Below are 15,490 nucleotides of genomic sequence, written 5' to 3'. Positions count from 1 at the left end.
GTTTGATAGCAAGGAGATACTGTCTGTGAGTTCAAGATCTCCTAGCTCGGATAGAATGTCGCATCTTTTCTGTATGATGGGCTCTTTCGAACTTGCTTTTTTCTCTCGCCTGGGCGGTTACGTTCTGATTGGCTATCTTTGTGGTCCGACAGGACGCAGATACAAAGGATGTTGCTTTGCCGTCTTTTACCTAGAGTAAGCCTCTGCCTTTAAAGTTTTGTTCTTTTGGCGAGACTTTAATCTCTTTCTCGTTTGAAAGTTCTCTCTTTGAGTCCGCTTCTATGCACGTGGGGTTTTTCCTACTTAGAAAAGCTCACGGTAAAAGGGAAAGCGTTAGGCAGGCCTTGGCGGTTTTTTGTTTCTAAACGAAAAGCTTCAGGCTGGCTGTTTTCTATTTTAGCTTTGGCTCGACACCCTCGCTTTCACAGGGCTCTTTCTTAGATCTGTTCGGCGACCTTTTGGTCTCACAGACGGGTCTTTGCAATCTTGGTTCCCAGACCTCTTAAGGCTGGCAAGAAGGCATCTTTGCTTTCTCACATTCGTTTTACACGGATGTCTACTGTAGGAGTATCCTTGAGATGCTCAGGGGCTTCCGCCTCGACTCTGGATTTGGTTCAGAGTCTCTATAGGGTTTTTGGTTTTGTTCACTTGCCACTTAGACTGGCGTGGTTCTAAGTGCTTTTTTCTTACGGAAAGAACTCCTCTTCTTTCTGTTTTTTTGCAGGTGGCTATCCACCTTTCTTTTTGGGTTTCCGTTTTGTCTCCCATGTCTTATTTAAGACTTTATGAGTTTTCGGCACGTTGTTACGGCTTGGTGCAGCTTGGCTTTACCCTGTTTTCAAGGCTAGCCTGGCGATTTTTCACGGAAAACGGCCAAGCTTACTCTAGTAGCTTCTGTGAGAAGTGGGAGTAAGCGTGCTTTCTGGCTATTTTGAATAAAGACAGCTCTTTTAGAAAGACTGATCTTTGACTTGTTGGGTTTCTTTGATATTTTCTGGCATTTGAGCGGAAAATGGGGAAATCCAGCTTCGATTTGCATTTTCAATTCATGAAACAAGAGTTTGGCTCCTTTAGAGTCACGTTTAGCCAATTAAACTTTTCGAGGTTCGAAGATTTTTCTGACTCGCACGGATCTTGTTAGATCAGTGAATCAAAGGTCACTTTCCTTATCTTTCATCTCGGTCGTGTTTTAACCTCGACATTTAAGTGGTAATGGGGGCAACCAGCTTCCAATTGCACTTTCAATTCTTGAAGCATGGGTGTGGTTCCTTTAGAGTCACGGTTAGCCAGTCTAACATCTCGAGTTTCGAGGATTTTTCTGTCTTTCACGGTTCTTGTTTGATCATTGAATCAAAGGGCATTTGACTTATCTTTCATCTCCGTCGTGTTTTAACCTTGAACGGTTGAAAACGACGTTAAACACTGTATTATGGAGGGAAGAAGGTCTATCTACTCGGGTAGAGGTATGACGTTTTGTAGTCAACCTTACCTAGATGGACTGCTACACTGGTTTCTTGCTCCTGGGGAGCTCGATGTGGTTATTTGTCTTGTGAGGACGCTCAGAAGGTACCTGTCACGGACTCGGCAATTGGTCAGAAAGTCAGAAGCTTTTATGATATCACTTATCACACCAGGTGTAAGGATATTGCGATAGGGACTTTAACCAAGTGAGTCTCCATGTTGATCAGACAGGTGTTTACCTGTTGATTAACACAGTCTGGAGATGTTAGGGCAGTTTTGCCTTTCTCTATAGCTAGAACGTTTGAGGCAAGGGCATGGGCCTCCTCTTTGGCAGTCCTCCGGTCGGGCCTTTTTTTGGCTGAAGTACTGGAGTCGGCTTACTGGCGGTCTGAGGAGGTTTTTATTAACTTCCACCTCAGAGACGTCTTGATTCAGGACGGCAGTTCCGCGTTACCTGTTATGGTAGTCGCAGGGCAGGTTCTAATATCATAATTTCGCTATATACCCGCCACCTATAGTAGCAATCTGCTATATGTGAGTTGGGTAATAATATGTAATTTAATCCAAAATTTTAATAATAAATTTTCATTTAATTAATATACTTACCCAACTCACATCGTTTAAACCCTCCCGCCTCCCCGCTGTGGTGGTATTGGGTTCTAAAAAAGTAGTGAGTTGGGCTTCGTTCGAATGATGCAAATGGCGGCGTATGCGCACGCATACGGATGTTGGACCGGACATCGGTCTGATATTATGGGATGGATCACTCTTTTTTAGGGTGGTCTCCCTTGTTACCAAGGGGAACGCGTACAGCGTTACCAGCACTGAACTAGAGTTAATTGCTATATGTGAGTTGGGTAAGTATATTAATTAAATGAAAATTTATTATTAAAATTTTGGATTAATATTGTTTCCAAAGTGCTTTAAACTTCAGGAAATTGTAGATCTTGATAGAATGATTCTTTTTTTTTTTTTTAGTGTGCATGGCCAAGTGTGAGAGAGAGAGAGAGAGAGGGGGGGGGGGGGGGTGTCTTCTGTTGAAATGATTGTTCTATAGGCGATTTTTTGGTTGACCAGACTTGACTTCTGCTTTCCTGCAGTCTGCTACTTTGGTAATGTACTGTACTGCGCCCACAATGAACAGTGTTCAGGCTGGGTACATTGAATAGAATAAATGTCTAATTTTGGCTTTGCATTTGCAGAGACTGCTATCTCAGTGCCCTTGGAAGGAGTACAAGTCTGACTCGGGCAAGGTGTACTACCACAACTCACAGACCAAGGAGAGCTGCTGGACCAAGCCCAAAGAACTGGAGGAGTTGGAGGATAAAATAACAAAACAGTCAGTAAAACACACAGACGTTTGGGTCTTATTTTAAAAATAAATAGTGGGGAGAGGAGGGGATGGGATTTCTTTTTCATTTTTATACTTTTTTACCCATTGCTCGCAAGTTGAGGTTTGCTTCCTCCCAGTGGAAGCTAGTAGCGACAAAATTGGCACTACCCAGGTGTGTGCATGTTACTTCAAAAAGCTTGTAAATTTTGGATACAAAAACACAACGATCATTGAACACTGAAGAAGAAGAAGGATACAAAAAAAACTATTGTTCAAATATAGTTTTTGCGAGAATCTGCTTATGATTTTTTTACTCACATGCGAAGCAAAAGTCAGTCTATGTACTCACCCGAGTCGTCCGTCCGTCCGTCCGGCCGTCCGGCCGGAAAACTTTAACGTTGGATATTTCTTGGACACTATTCAGTCTATCAGTACCAAATTTGGCAAGATGGTGTATGATGACAAGGCCCCAAAAAACATACATAGCATCTTGACCTTGCTTCAAGGTCAAGGTCGCAGGAGCCATAAATGTTGTCTAAAAAACAGCTATTTTTCACGTTTTTCCCATTTTCTCTGAAGTTTTTGAGATTCAATACCTCACCTATATATGATATATAGGGCAAAGTAAGCCCCATCTTTTGATACCAGTTTGGTTTACCTTGCTTCAAGGTCAAGGTCACAGGAGCTCTTCAAAGTTGGATTGTATACATATTTTGAAGTGACCTTGACCCTGAACTATGGAAGATAACTGTTTCAAACTTAAAAATTATGTGGGGCACATGTTATGCTTTCATCATGAGACACATTTGGTCACATATGATCAAGGTCAAGGTCACTTTGACCCTTATGAAATGTGACCAAAATAAGGTAGTGAACCACTAAAAGTGACCATATCTCATGGTAGAAAGAGCCAATAAGCACCATTGTACTTCCTATGTCTTGAATTAACAGCTTTGTGTTGCATGACCTTGGATGACCTTGACCTTGGGTAAAGTTCACATGTATTTTGGTAGGAAAAATGTGTAAAGCAGTTCTTAGTGTATGATGTCATTGCTAGGTTTAGTTATTTGACCTTGACCCTGAAGGTCAAGGTCATGTCAAGGTCAAGCATGTGAGTCGTATGGGCTTTGCCCTTCTTGTTAAACTTTTTTTAGGATCTGTATAATCACCTTTTTCATACTGGAGAGGAGAACATTTTTCATGCAGTTTTGTCAAAAAGTCTTATCCGTTTTGTTTTCAGGGCTGAGGAAGGTGCATCCTCCATTCCAGTGCCAGGCAATCAGTCTTCCACTCCATCATCTGCCATCCAGGCAGCCATGGAAGCTACCCTGGCCTCCATCTCCCTCCCCCCTCCCCCCTCTGCTGCTCACAACCCCGCCATGCCATCACTACCTCCCACCACAAACGCTTCTGCAAGGGCACCGACCAAGGATCGTTCTAAAAGTAAAAGGTTAGTATTGCTTAAAGGTTCTGTCCTTCCTTGTCAGCCATCATGCACACCACCCCAGATCTGATCAGGCTTTCACGGGGGGTAACAGGATTGTTCTATTTGGAGACACACCAAAAATCAACCGCCTTGCTGCTCTGTATGCAAAGTGGTCATTTTTGTATGAATTAATTTTGGTGAGTGACACCTGTCAATGTGCAACATTCATTCAGCAACAAATTCCCACTCTTCACAGGAAGCAAGTCCAAAAACCTCAAAATGTAAACATTTGTAAATGTTCACCTGCCAAAGTTTTTAACACCTAGCTCAAAAAGTGTGTAGCAAGGCTTACGTTCCTATTTCCTAAATACTGTCCAATGACGCAGAACAAAGTGTAACAAAATCAGTAAGTTTTCACATGCAAACATATTTAGCACCAACTTGGAAGTGTTTTGTGCAACTTATCTCCCTATTTTCAAAATGCTATCACATGTAACTGTTGAGTGTAACAAAAATCATGGTTGTTGTGTTTTTTTCAGTCCTGAAAGTGATGAAGAGACACCGCCTCCAAAGAAAGAGTACCATTTTAAAAACAAGAAAGAGGCTATCGAGGCTTTCAAAACTTTATTGAAAGAAAAGGTGAGTGGTCCTTTTATTTTTATATGATTTTTATAGCTAAACATTGTGTACTGTTGGACAGATTTTGCTGTAATTGTACGCACTTTGCTGTAATTGTGCGCATTTACCACAAAGAATATGATATTTTTAGTAAAATGACAGAATGTTTGGTGAACCATTGTTTTTAAAGGCCAAGTGATAAAAGATTTACTCTCATTCTCATGCTTTATTTAACATAATTCAGACCTGTGCACATCTACGGTTTCTCCGTAATTTCTCCGATTTTTATATGCAGAATACGGTGTTACGGATTTTTAATTAAAATTCCGAAATTCCGATGTTTTACTCCAAAAAAATATTTGTGTACTTGTTGTCTGTTTTTAGATGTTTTGACCAATTAGTTGGCCGTTGCGCTGAAAAGACGTTTTCCGATTTACCGGAAGCGCGCGTGTTCTCAGCATTGAGTCTTTGTTCTTAGACTTAGTTCAGCGTCTGCGTGGCAACTTGTGATTGAAGTGAAACATGGAAAAGAAAAAAAGAGTGCGAGATTCAGATAGTGAAGAGGAGACACCAGCTCTGTCACCAAAGAAGAAGAAAACGGCACAACAGTGCTGGAAGTCCAGTTATTCTCAAGACAGTCCAGTGATGAATGAATGTCAGAATGACGAGACCAAAGACATTTTCAGAACAAATGTTACAACAGTGTTGATGTTTCACCTTGGCTTGTTAATAAATAGTAATTCCCATTCTACTGCGTCATAGTGTTTCAGTTTGTGTGCTTTGTGAGCAGAATTATGTCTTGAACTGTCGTTACAGCTTACTACTGAAACATTTTAAAAACTACTGAAATTTGGTTTCTTTACTACTGATGAGCGTTTTGAGTGTGCACAGGTCTGATAATTTTCTTATCATACTGTCCGTAAATTTGCCTCCATTTGAAGACTTTTTTCTTTAAACGTCTGTGTTTTGTAGATTTTTTGTTTTGTTTTTATAAACAAAGAGACTTCTTTTGTACAGAAGCTTACTTTTTCTTCCAATTTCAGGATGTTCCATCTACAGCTTCATGGGAGAGTGCGATGAAGCTGATCATTAACGACGGTCGTTATGGGGCACTGCGCCACCTTAACGAGAAGAAACAGGCCTTCAATGAGTACAAGACCCAGAGGGCCAAAGAGGAGAAGGTCTGTCATCTTTTTTTTTTATACCCCTTAATTCAAGACAACCCCTCCACACAATCAACAATTTTGTGTCCATTTTTTGTATGTGTTGGTTTTAAGGGTCAACATTGTTTATGTAAATATGAGATCGAAGAATCAAAGCAATGGAGCTGCTTTAAATGATGTTAAAAACAGAGCACATTCTTTAGTTTCTTTGATGTTGCCATATGTGTTCTGCCTTTCTTGGTTATGATTATAGATATATTGTGTGTGTGGGTTTTTTTGTCAACAGGAGGAGAATAGAATCCGGGCGAAACAAGCCAAGGAGGACTTGGAACAGTTTCTGCTGCACAATGACAAGATGAACTCTTCTGTGAAATACTGGTGAGCATACATACAGTGGTTCCCCCGTTTTGAGACCTCCAGAAAATTGAGAAATTAGTTCTTAAACGGGAGGTAATCTTAAAATGGCGGTACATTGAAATACATAGCAAAGAGAAAAATCTAAGAAGACAATGTCTTCAAAGGGGTAAATCAGAGGTCTTTAACCCTTTCACTGCCTGTAGGACATCAGCTGATGTCCTGGGTAACTTGCTCGGGCAATATACTGTTCAATAAACAACAAAGACAAAGAACAACAAACAAACAATGTGTGTGTGTGGTGTATTCATTACTTTTATACATCAAAAGAACATTGTCAGTTGTCAATTCAGGTAAATACAGGTAATGCTTTGTAAACAAATATTTACTGGCAGCAAACAGGTTAAAAGGCGAGGTCCACTGTATCCCAATCCTATGAATACATGATTCTCTTTAAAATGATGCTAGTATTCTGGAACACAAGAGCAAGTGCCATACAGGTAGTAATCGTGTTTGCTTAGGTAATTGCAACTTGCCTTTGCATTGCTGATTTGTATTTTTGTCTTTCCAGGAAAGCTGATAACATTTTTGGTGACCTTGAGGTTTGGAAGAATGTCAGCGACCGAGACAGGCGTGACTTATTTGACGACGTTGTTCACCTGATTGCCAAGAGAGAAAAGGTCTGTGGTCATTTGCATACCTTGCATACATCACTGTGTCAAAGATGGTACTTCTCTGGTGCTTTTACTTTAACAAATAGAACATGTTGTGTCAGTGTAGTGACATTGTCCATCCAGATTTAGCAAGGAATGAATATCTTTTTTCCACTCATATTAATTATAATATTCCAAAAATGAACATTTATATTCTAGGATCGTTGAAATCTGAAGCGTAAACACATTCAAGTCTCCCCCTATCGGCCCTGAAAGTATCTGCTTCAGGTAAGAATCAGTATCCAATTGTCACTTGACATTGACACATTTTGTTAAGGCTTACTTGGGGGGGGGGGTGTGTGTGTGTCTTAAAACGAGTGGTTTTTAAAGCAGGGTTCCACTGTAGAAAAACAACAACATTGGGCTTTCAGTTGCACAGCTGTTTTGTGTGTTTACCTACAGGAAGAAGCCAAGGCGCTACGTAAGCGCAACATCAAAGTTTTCTCTGAGATCCTGGACAGCATGCCCAACCTACAGTACTGCACCACGTGGTCAGAAGCCCAGCAGATGCTGCTAGACAACACGCGATTCACCGAGGACCCCGACCTTGAGAGTAAGTACTTTTTCTTGCTCACTCAAAAGATTTCTTAACCTTTAGCACTCCAGATTCCAGCCAGCATTACTTCCCCTGTAGCCACATTATTTTGCTTACCTAGCGTAAGAATAACACCCACTAACTTTCAACACTACAACTTCTTTGAAAATGCACTAATAAGCATGACACTTTGTGGTTGTGATTGGGTTATATTTAACATTACAATATGTTTGTTTGCATGCATCATTTATTTTCTTAGCAATAAATACCAACAAAAAACAAGAGGCGAAGCCTTCAAGGCTCACGTAAGAAATCGACAAACAGTAACACAAACCAGAGATACTGTTCTCTGCACAAACTCAATCACTCCGTCACACATACACACACACACAGTAAGCATAGGTGACACGGTGCAAGAGTGCAAGACACTAGATCTAGATCTGTCTGTCTGTAGCCTACTTACGGGGACACGACTGCCACATGGCCAAATCGACACTGCACTTTCAACAGCGCTTCCTCGCGCAGACACTGGAAACCCGCTGTGCAGATTAACCTGTAGGAAATCTCCTTTGGTATCTTCTTTATATATTTTTCTGGAGCTACGAAACCGAACAATGTGAAATCGTCTTCTCCGAATCGGCGAACTGCAGCTCGGTGATAACTGTATCTATACCACAATCCTTCACGCGATCTGACCTAACCTTGACCCCTGACCTGGTCTACATACCACACACGACACAAACCAGTCAGGTGTTTTTACCCCCCCAAAACCCCCCACCACCCGTTTTCTTTGGATACACACTTTAACTACATACGTGCCGACGAAATGTTGATCATTGCTTCAATACTTTGAAGCTGTTGCTTGAATAATAACCAGGTAAAATGAGTATTTCGGTGTTCAGTCAAATGTTAAAGTTTCTACCACAGACATACATACATACGCACGCACGCACGCACAGACAGACAAAAGTTAGCATCGCATAGGCTACACTTACGTGAGCCAATGAAAAGGAGTTGTGTTGGGTAGTCTGTGGAATTTTGTGAAAATAACCAGACTATGCCTGGTGAAACTCATTTGAACAGGTAATCATGTTGACCATCCAACTTCCTAATCCTGGTATCTAACTAAGTAAATGTGTGGACCAGTGCATGTCATAGGACGATTTTTTTTACTAGTTCGGTTAGCAACAACAAGTAGAGAAAAGCTTTGATCTCCACTAGATCCACAGGTCGCCATTTTCGAACACGCAAACTTTTTACGTCTTGTCACTGGCTTGCTTTGTGCTGAATTTGAGTCAGTTTCTACGCAGTGTCTCTTCGACAAGCAAGTCGAGCATTTGCTACGCAAAAAAACGCGGAAGAAAGTATCCAACATCAGTCAGATTATCGGTAATGTTTGCTGATCCTGTCATTTCACTAAACTGGACCAGCCACTGTTTGTATCCATCTGCACTTTCATAAATTCCGTTTCGTAACCGTCACTGTCACTTGACGAACTGTCATTTTTTTCACCGCGATACACAGTTCATTGCGAAGATCTTCCTCAGTAATTCGTTCCGATTCCGCATACGATTTGTTGTCAAGAAACAACTCAAAAGAAAGTTTCAAACTCATCATCCTCCATCTTGCTTGTTGAAGCACTAAAGTACTTTATCGATGCAAAAACAAAAGCAGAAAACTTCGACGAAACTGACTCAAATTCAGCGCAGACGACACGACGAGATAATGGAAGGAAATGAGCCTCGCTCTGGCTCAAGTGCCGTTAAAAATACCGTTATTCTCGTATGCAAATACGAACAAGAAGTTGGTCATGCGAACAAGCCTAGCGCTGGTACATTCCTTCGATCTTGTTCACCACCACAGATCTGAGCTTACAATTCACGGTGATGCCAATGGCGTGGTTTTGATGTTTATTTTTAGTGAGCTGTATATAAATGAGCTTGCCTCAATTTGAAGGGCTTGTAGTGTATAGCCAGTGCTTGTCCTTAATAGGCAAAATCCGTAGGACAGAAAACATCTATCATCATTAAAGGAATACAACTTTTCCGCAGCCCATAACCCTGACAGTTGTTTCCAAAGATCCTCTGTTCTTTTCAGCCTTCTGAGGCTCAGTGTTTGACATTTTATTTACAGACATGGACAAAGAGGATGCACTGATCTGTTTTGAAGAGCACATCCGCATGTTGGAGCAGGAATATGATGACGAGAAGGAGAGGGAGAGGCGGCGGCAGAAACGCATTCAGCGTAAAAACAGAGAAAGCTTCCTGGTGAGTGGCAGAAATTTGCTTCGAAGTATAACATGAGAATTGGAAGAGTTGATTATTGAATTTTATTGAGGGTGTTTAAAATTTGTAACATAAAATTCCTTCCAATTTTAAAAGGGGAGGTCACAGAGGGATTTTTTTTATCTCCAGTCTCTATGACTTTGCAGTGGTTGAGACAATATAAAAAGAACATAGCTCAGTGAAGCGTTGACTTCTCAATACTGTATAAAGATTACAAGAGTCAAAACAAACATATCATTAATAGTATTCGGCTCTCTCCAACTTTCTCTGTGTCTAACTTTTAAAATTTTATTTATTTATTGTACTCTTGAATTTCGGGTGGGTTTAAAAAAAAAAAAAATAAAATAAAAATTTCCAAACACATAATTTTCTCTAACAGGTGTTGCTGGATGAGCTTCATGACAAAGGCAAGCTGAACTCTATGTCCCTGTGGATGGACCTGTACCCAGCAGTCTCGCAGGACGTGCGTTTCTCCAGCATGCTGGGGCAGTCAGGCTCCACCCCACTCGACCTCTTCAAATTCTATGTCGAAGATCTCAAGGCCAGGTTCCATGACGAGAAGAAGATCGTCAAGGAAATCTTGAAGGTGTGGAGAACAGTTGGGATTATATTTCCGTTTGTTTTACTTTAGAAATGAGGACGTAGCGTAGAATGAATCAGCCCGAGTCGCTGCTGTATAAGACTTTATTTGATAAAAAAGAAAAAGGTAATGTTCAGTACTGAGAAAGGCTCCATGAATTAAAAGAACATGTATCATTTAGACAGCCATGCTTCAACCTTTAGTATTGACAATGACAACATTACCATAGTGATTTCTGACTTCCATCTTGCAGGCAAGTAATAGTGGTATGTCTACATTTCAACATTTGAGTTGGGGGGGGATTGCTAAAATATTATTTGGTCTACAGATTTGTCTGCCTCTCTAGAGAAAATCTGTTACAATTCTGTTCTTCTCAGGAAAAATCATTCTTCATTGAAGTTTCCACCACATACGAAGACTTCAGTGCAGTGATCCTGAGTGACAAAAGGGCCAGCAGTCTGGACTCCGGAAACATCAAACTCACCTACAACAGTGTAAGTAGTAGACGGCAAATATTCACACACTTTTTCTCACAGCTAATCAGTGCAGTCTGAAATAGCAAATGATCACACTAGTTGTAAAACAGCCTGTTGTAAAAGATCATTAAATTACATATCTTACCCAACTCACATATAGCAATTAACCCTAGTTCAGTGCTTAGCAACGCTGTATACGTCCCCTTGGTAACAAGGGAAGCAACTCTAAAAAAGAGTGACCTATCCCATAATGCCAGACTAACTTCCTGTCTGACTTCCGTTTGCCGCCATTTGCATCATTCCAAAACCCAGCGGTCAGCTAGCTGGTCGCAGTGCTGTATGCTCCGGCTGATTTCTTCAGCCTTGATACTTGGTCTCCGGACTGGGGTCTTTCTCCTTGGTTTCTTCTTGTTGTCTTGTCTTCGCGACTATGTGAGGTGAGATCGTTTTGATTTTTCTTTGATTTTGTGGGCGTTTTGTGGCCTTGTTGACTTGTGAAATTTTTCTTGAGAAAAATTTTTCGTGAGTTGTTTTGGCCATGGCGGATAGCGTCAAGAAGAGGCAGTCTTCTAAGCTGGTAGCTGCTGAGTCTACCCCACCTAGAAAAACGCCTCGTAAAGCTAAACAGTCGGGACAGTCTGTAGTTCCGGTGTTAGAATCTTTATCAAATAAAAACGGTGAAAATGTTGTTGACATGCCCTCTGCTTCCATTTTGCCCGGTAAACCGGCAGATAAGATTGTTCATGTTGATAAGCCGGTTAAAGCGGCTCCTGTTGCTGTGAATCTCGGGCTTGCGTCTGCGGACGTGGCCACTTTGCTTCTCTCCCTTAGTACACAGATTTCGTCTTTGGCTGAAGAAGTAGCGTCGACGAAAGCGGAGCTGCGTGCCCTTCCGGGGGGCGTGGCTGGGGTGGCCTCTCTGGCTAGGGTGCTTCCTTCGCCTACGGCTACGGTTACTCGAGCTGACGTGCATGCGGTGCAGGATGTGGATGGTGGCTTACGGTTCCGGCGAGCGTTCCGTCGTCTGGTGTGGCACGTCGTTCTGAAGGTATGTCTGCTGCATTAGTAACTGGGTTCTCCGGTGAAAGTGCAGCGCGTTGCCAAGAGGAAGTAACCCCTGCCGTTGGCTATATGGGTGAAAGTTCCGATACCTGTGCTGGCCAATTCCGCCATGGCGGTCGGTCAGTGCGGGGTACGAACCTTGGTGAGCGAACGGAAGTGTTAGTACAGTCAGCCATGTCCCAAGTCTATGGTCAGAATGTACAGCTTTCGCTTCCGCCCGGGGGGCAGGAAGGGGACAGTCGTGCCGGCTCCTTACTTGACTATGGCAGTCAGGGGGGGGACCGGTTTCCCGATTGCACGGAGGTGCAGGAGGACTGTCCCGATGATGGTGCGTCCGCAGTGGCGGAGAGCATGGAGGTCAAACTGCCCTTTAAGCTGGCTAATGCAGTGGCTCTGGCGGCAGAAACGGCCTCGAGGTACTTCAAGGAAGGGGTGGTTCAGCCTAAGTCTCATGAGGTACCACCTCCTTCAGCGTTTGAAGACTTCCGTGGTGTGAGGGAGAAGAAGCGTGACTTTCGGTTCCTTGAATCGCCGTCAGTGGCTTTTCATATGGCCAAGGTTTTGAAGAAGTCTTCTCAGTCTATGTCTCAGGCTCCTTCAGTACCGTTGTTGGTACAACATGGGGATGCGCCTGATTCAGCTAAGCCATGGTTGGCTCAGTCTGGTCAACTTTTGTTTAGGTCTGCGGGGTTTCGCAACTTCAAGTTGAGTCCACCGCAGGTCAATTTGGTGGAGACTTTTTCTCTTCCGGGGGCTTCCCTTCCGATCACGCCGGATCTGGCTTCCCTAAGAGAGGACGGCTACAGTAGGGACAGAGCTGTCCCCTATACTGAGGCCGCCTTGGTTGCTTTGGAGGAGACGGGTAGATCTCTTTTGGAGTTGGCCTCTGTTTCTGAGTCCCTTCAGAGATCTTTATCGCGGTCGATCGCGTCGTCTCTCGACCCGTTTGAGTTTAGGTTTGACGCGTCTTCTGAAGATGTGACGGTTCTTTTGGCGACTCTGGCGAGAGTTTCTCAAGAACAGATGGGTTTATCTGCCAAGCTGTACACGCATGCGGTGCATTCTCGCAGATCTGCGTTTCTCGCAGGGTCGAAGATCAGAGGCAAAGGGACTATTGATAGTCTGAAGTCTTCTCCGTTTGAGGAGGGTGCTCTTTTGGGCAGTGAGTCTCTTGAGGCTCTCCAGAAGGAGACACAAGACGCTAGAGACTTGGCTATCGCAAGGATTGCCCATCAGGGCTTTCAAAAGCCACAGAAACAGCCTCAGACTCAGGGCAAGCCTCAGTCTTCCTCTTTTGGGGGAGGCAAGGCACAGAGTCAAAGTTCTTCCTCTCGGGGTAGGGGGCGCGGAGCGCCTTACCAGAAGAGGGGTTCGTTTGGCGGTTCTAGGGGGTCGGGGCGTAAGCCTCACCCCCAATGATGTCCTCCCGAGCCGATTGTCCCCGTAGCCCCCACCGTTGTGGTGGCGGGCGGCCCCTCCAGGGCCTTCGCTGCCTGGACATGCTTGGTGTCCAGCCAGTGGATTTTGGGGATAATCAGTTCGGGGTTCCGGCTGCTCTGGGCAGAGGAGAAGGCTCCTTTGTCCAGGGTACCTCCTCTTTTTCGGGGCCCGCGGGATCCGAAGGCTTGGCAGGCCGTTCAGGGGGAAGTGACCTCCCTCTTGTGCAAGGAGGCTATAGAGGAGGTGGTCGATCAGGAATCTCCAGGGTTTTACGGCAGGTTGTTTGTTGTCCCCAAGGCATCGGGGGCTTGGAGGCCTGTTCTGGACCTTTCAACGTTAAACAAGTTTCTTCGGGTTGTAAGGTTCTCGATGGAGACGCCTGCCACAGTAAGGGAGGCGTTGAGGCCGGGGGACTGGGTCACGTCAATCGATTTGACAGACGCCTATTTTCATGTTCTCATGAGGCCAGTAGACAGGAAATGGCTGCGGTTTTGCTGGGGGGAGAAGGTGTTTCAGTTTCGGGCACTGCCGTTCGGCCTTTCACTCTCCCCCTGGATCTTTACGATGGTCGTGCGTCAGCTGTGCGCCCTTGTGAGACAAGAGGGCGTTCGGCTGAGAGCTTATCTAGACGACTGGTTGATCGTACATCAGGATCAGAGCGGGTGCAGAGCTCATACACAGAGAGTGCTCAGTCTGGCTTGTCGTCTCGGGTTCACAGTCAATCTGGGGAAATCAGAGCTGGAACCGTCCCAGAACTTTACGTATCTAGGCATGGAGTTCGATACGGTGGCTTGGTTGGTACGCCCTTCTCAGAGGCGAATAGACAAGCTTCGGGCGTTGATTCGGGAACTTTACGGAAAGAAGCAGGCCTCGGCTCGGGAATTGCATTCCCTGTTGGGTCAGATGGAATCTATGGCTCCGCTGGTGCCTCTGGGCAGAGTGCACAAGAGGCCTCTTCAGGCAGATTTGGGGTCTCGATGGAATCAGACAACTCAGGACTGGAATGTCCAAATAGAGTTGGGGGAGTGGTTCATTCTTTCCACGGAGGTATGGCTTCTTCCCTGGGTGTCGCAGGGGGTCCCCATAGTTCCTCCGGTTCTGGCACACGATCTGGTAACGGACGCTTCTCAGGTGGGCTGGGGCGCTCATCTGGCAGATCGGACAGCTTCAGGTCTCTGGGACGACGAACAGGTTGTGAGTCACATAAATGTTCTGGAATTGGAGGCTGTTGCCCTGGGGCTTCAGGCTTTTCTTCCTCTGCTGACGGACAGTCATGTCAAGGTTCATACGGACAACATGACGGTGGCTGCGTACTTGAACCGGCAGGGCGGGACTCACTCGCAGAGGTTGTCCGTCAGGGCATGTCAGTTGCTGGTTTGGTGCGACACACATCGCATCCACTTGTCAGCGAGGTACCTGAGGGGCTCGCTGAATGTTCTAGCAGACTCCTTAAGCAGGGGAGACAAGGTGGTGCAGTCCGAATGGACTCTGGCCCACCAGTCTCTGGATCGCCTGTGGGCGCACGTGATCAAACCTCCGATAGATCTGTTTGCAACGAGGTTCTCATCGAGACTCCCGTTGTTTGTCTCTCCGTTTCCGGATCCTCAGGCATGGGCGGTAGACGCCTTAAGCCTGGATTGGTCGAATCTGATGGCGTACGCCTTTCCCCCTTTCTGCCTGCTGGGCAAGGTAATGCGAAAAGTAGACTTGGAAAGGCCAGCGCTGGTCCTGGTGGCCCCTCTCTGGCCAAGTCAACATTGGTACCCAGATCTGGTACGTCTGGCGGTTCGGCCTCCCATTCCGCTAGCAGTAAGAAGAGGCGAACTAGTACAGCCACGGTCAGGCATTCAGCATCTAGACCCCCAAGCTCTACAGCTTCACGGTTGGATATTGTGCGAGTCTCTTTGCGTCGGGCAGGGGCTTCCGACGCAACCTTGAAGTTAGTGCAACAAGCGCACAGGGAGTCTACAAATTCTGTTTACTCCTCACATTGGGCGGCATGGTTGAAGTGGTGTACGGAGAAGGGAGTGGATCCTTTAGCTCC

The 15,490-nt window shown here is 44.7% G+C and overlaps 1 protein-coding gene across 4 annotated transcripts in view; it reads left to right on the top strand.

Moving 5' to 3' along the window:
- Nucleotides 1-15,490, top strand: part of LOC138981624 (pre-mRNA-processing factor 40 homolog A-like) — a 41,407-nt gene that overhangs the window by 12,045 nt on the left and 13,872 nt on the right. For all 4 annotated transcript variants that reach the window (XM_070354605.1, XM_070354604.1, XM_070354606.1 and 1 more), the window contains exons 7-16: nucleotides 2,664-2,800; nucleotides 4,035-4,244; nucleotides 4,760-4,859; nucleotides 5,882-6,019; nucleotides 6,288-6,379; nucleotides 6,927-7,035; nucleotides 7,471-7,621; nucleotides 9,737-9,870; nucleotides 10,268-10,474; nucleotides 10,846-10,962. In XM_070354605.1, coding sequence (XP_070210706.1) covers nucleotides 2,664-2,800; nucleotides 4,035-4,244; nucleotides 4,760-4,859; nucleotides 5,882-6,019; nucleotides 6,288-6,379; nucleotides 6,927-7,035; nucleotides 7,471-7,621; nucleotides 9,737-9,870; nucleotides 10,268-10,474; nucleotides 10,846-10,962 — 1,395 coding nt within the window. The remainder of the gene's footprint in view (nucleotides 1-2,663; nucleotides 2,801-4,034; nucleotides 4,245-4,759; nucleotides 4,860-5,881; nucleotides 6,020-6,287; nucleotides 6,380-6,926; nucleotides 7,036-7,470; nucleotides 7,622-9,736; nucleotides 9,871-10,267; nucleotides 10,475-10,845; nucleotides 10,963-15,490) is intronic.

The sequence above is a fragment of the Littorina saxatilis genome, linkage group LG12, assembly GCF_037325665.1.
Source record: "Littorina saxatilis isolate snail1 linkage group LG12, US_GU_Lsax_2.0, whole genome shotgun sequence".
NCBI lineage: Eukaryota > Metazoa > Mollusca > Gastropoda > Littorinimorpha > Littorinidae > Littorina > Littorina saxatilis.
Note: the sequence above shows the minus strand (reverse complement) of the source record. Positions and strands in the feature narration are given on the sequence as shown.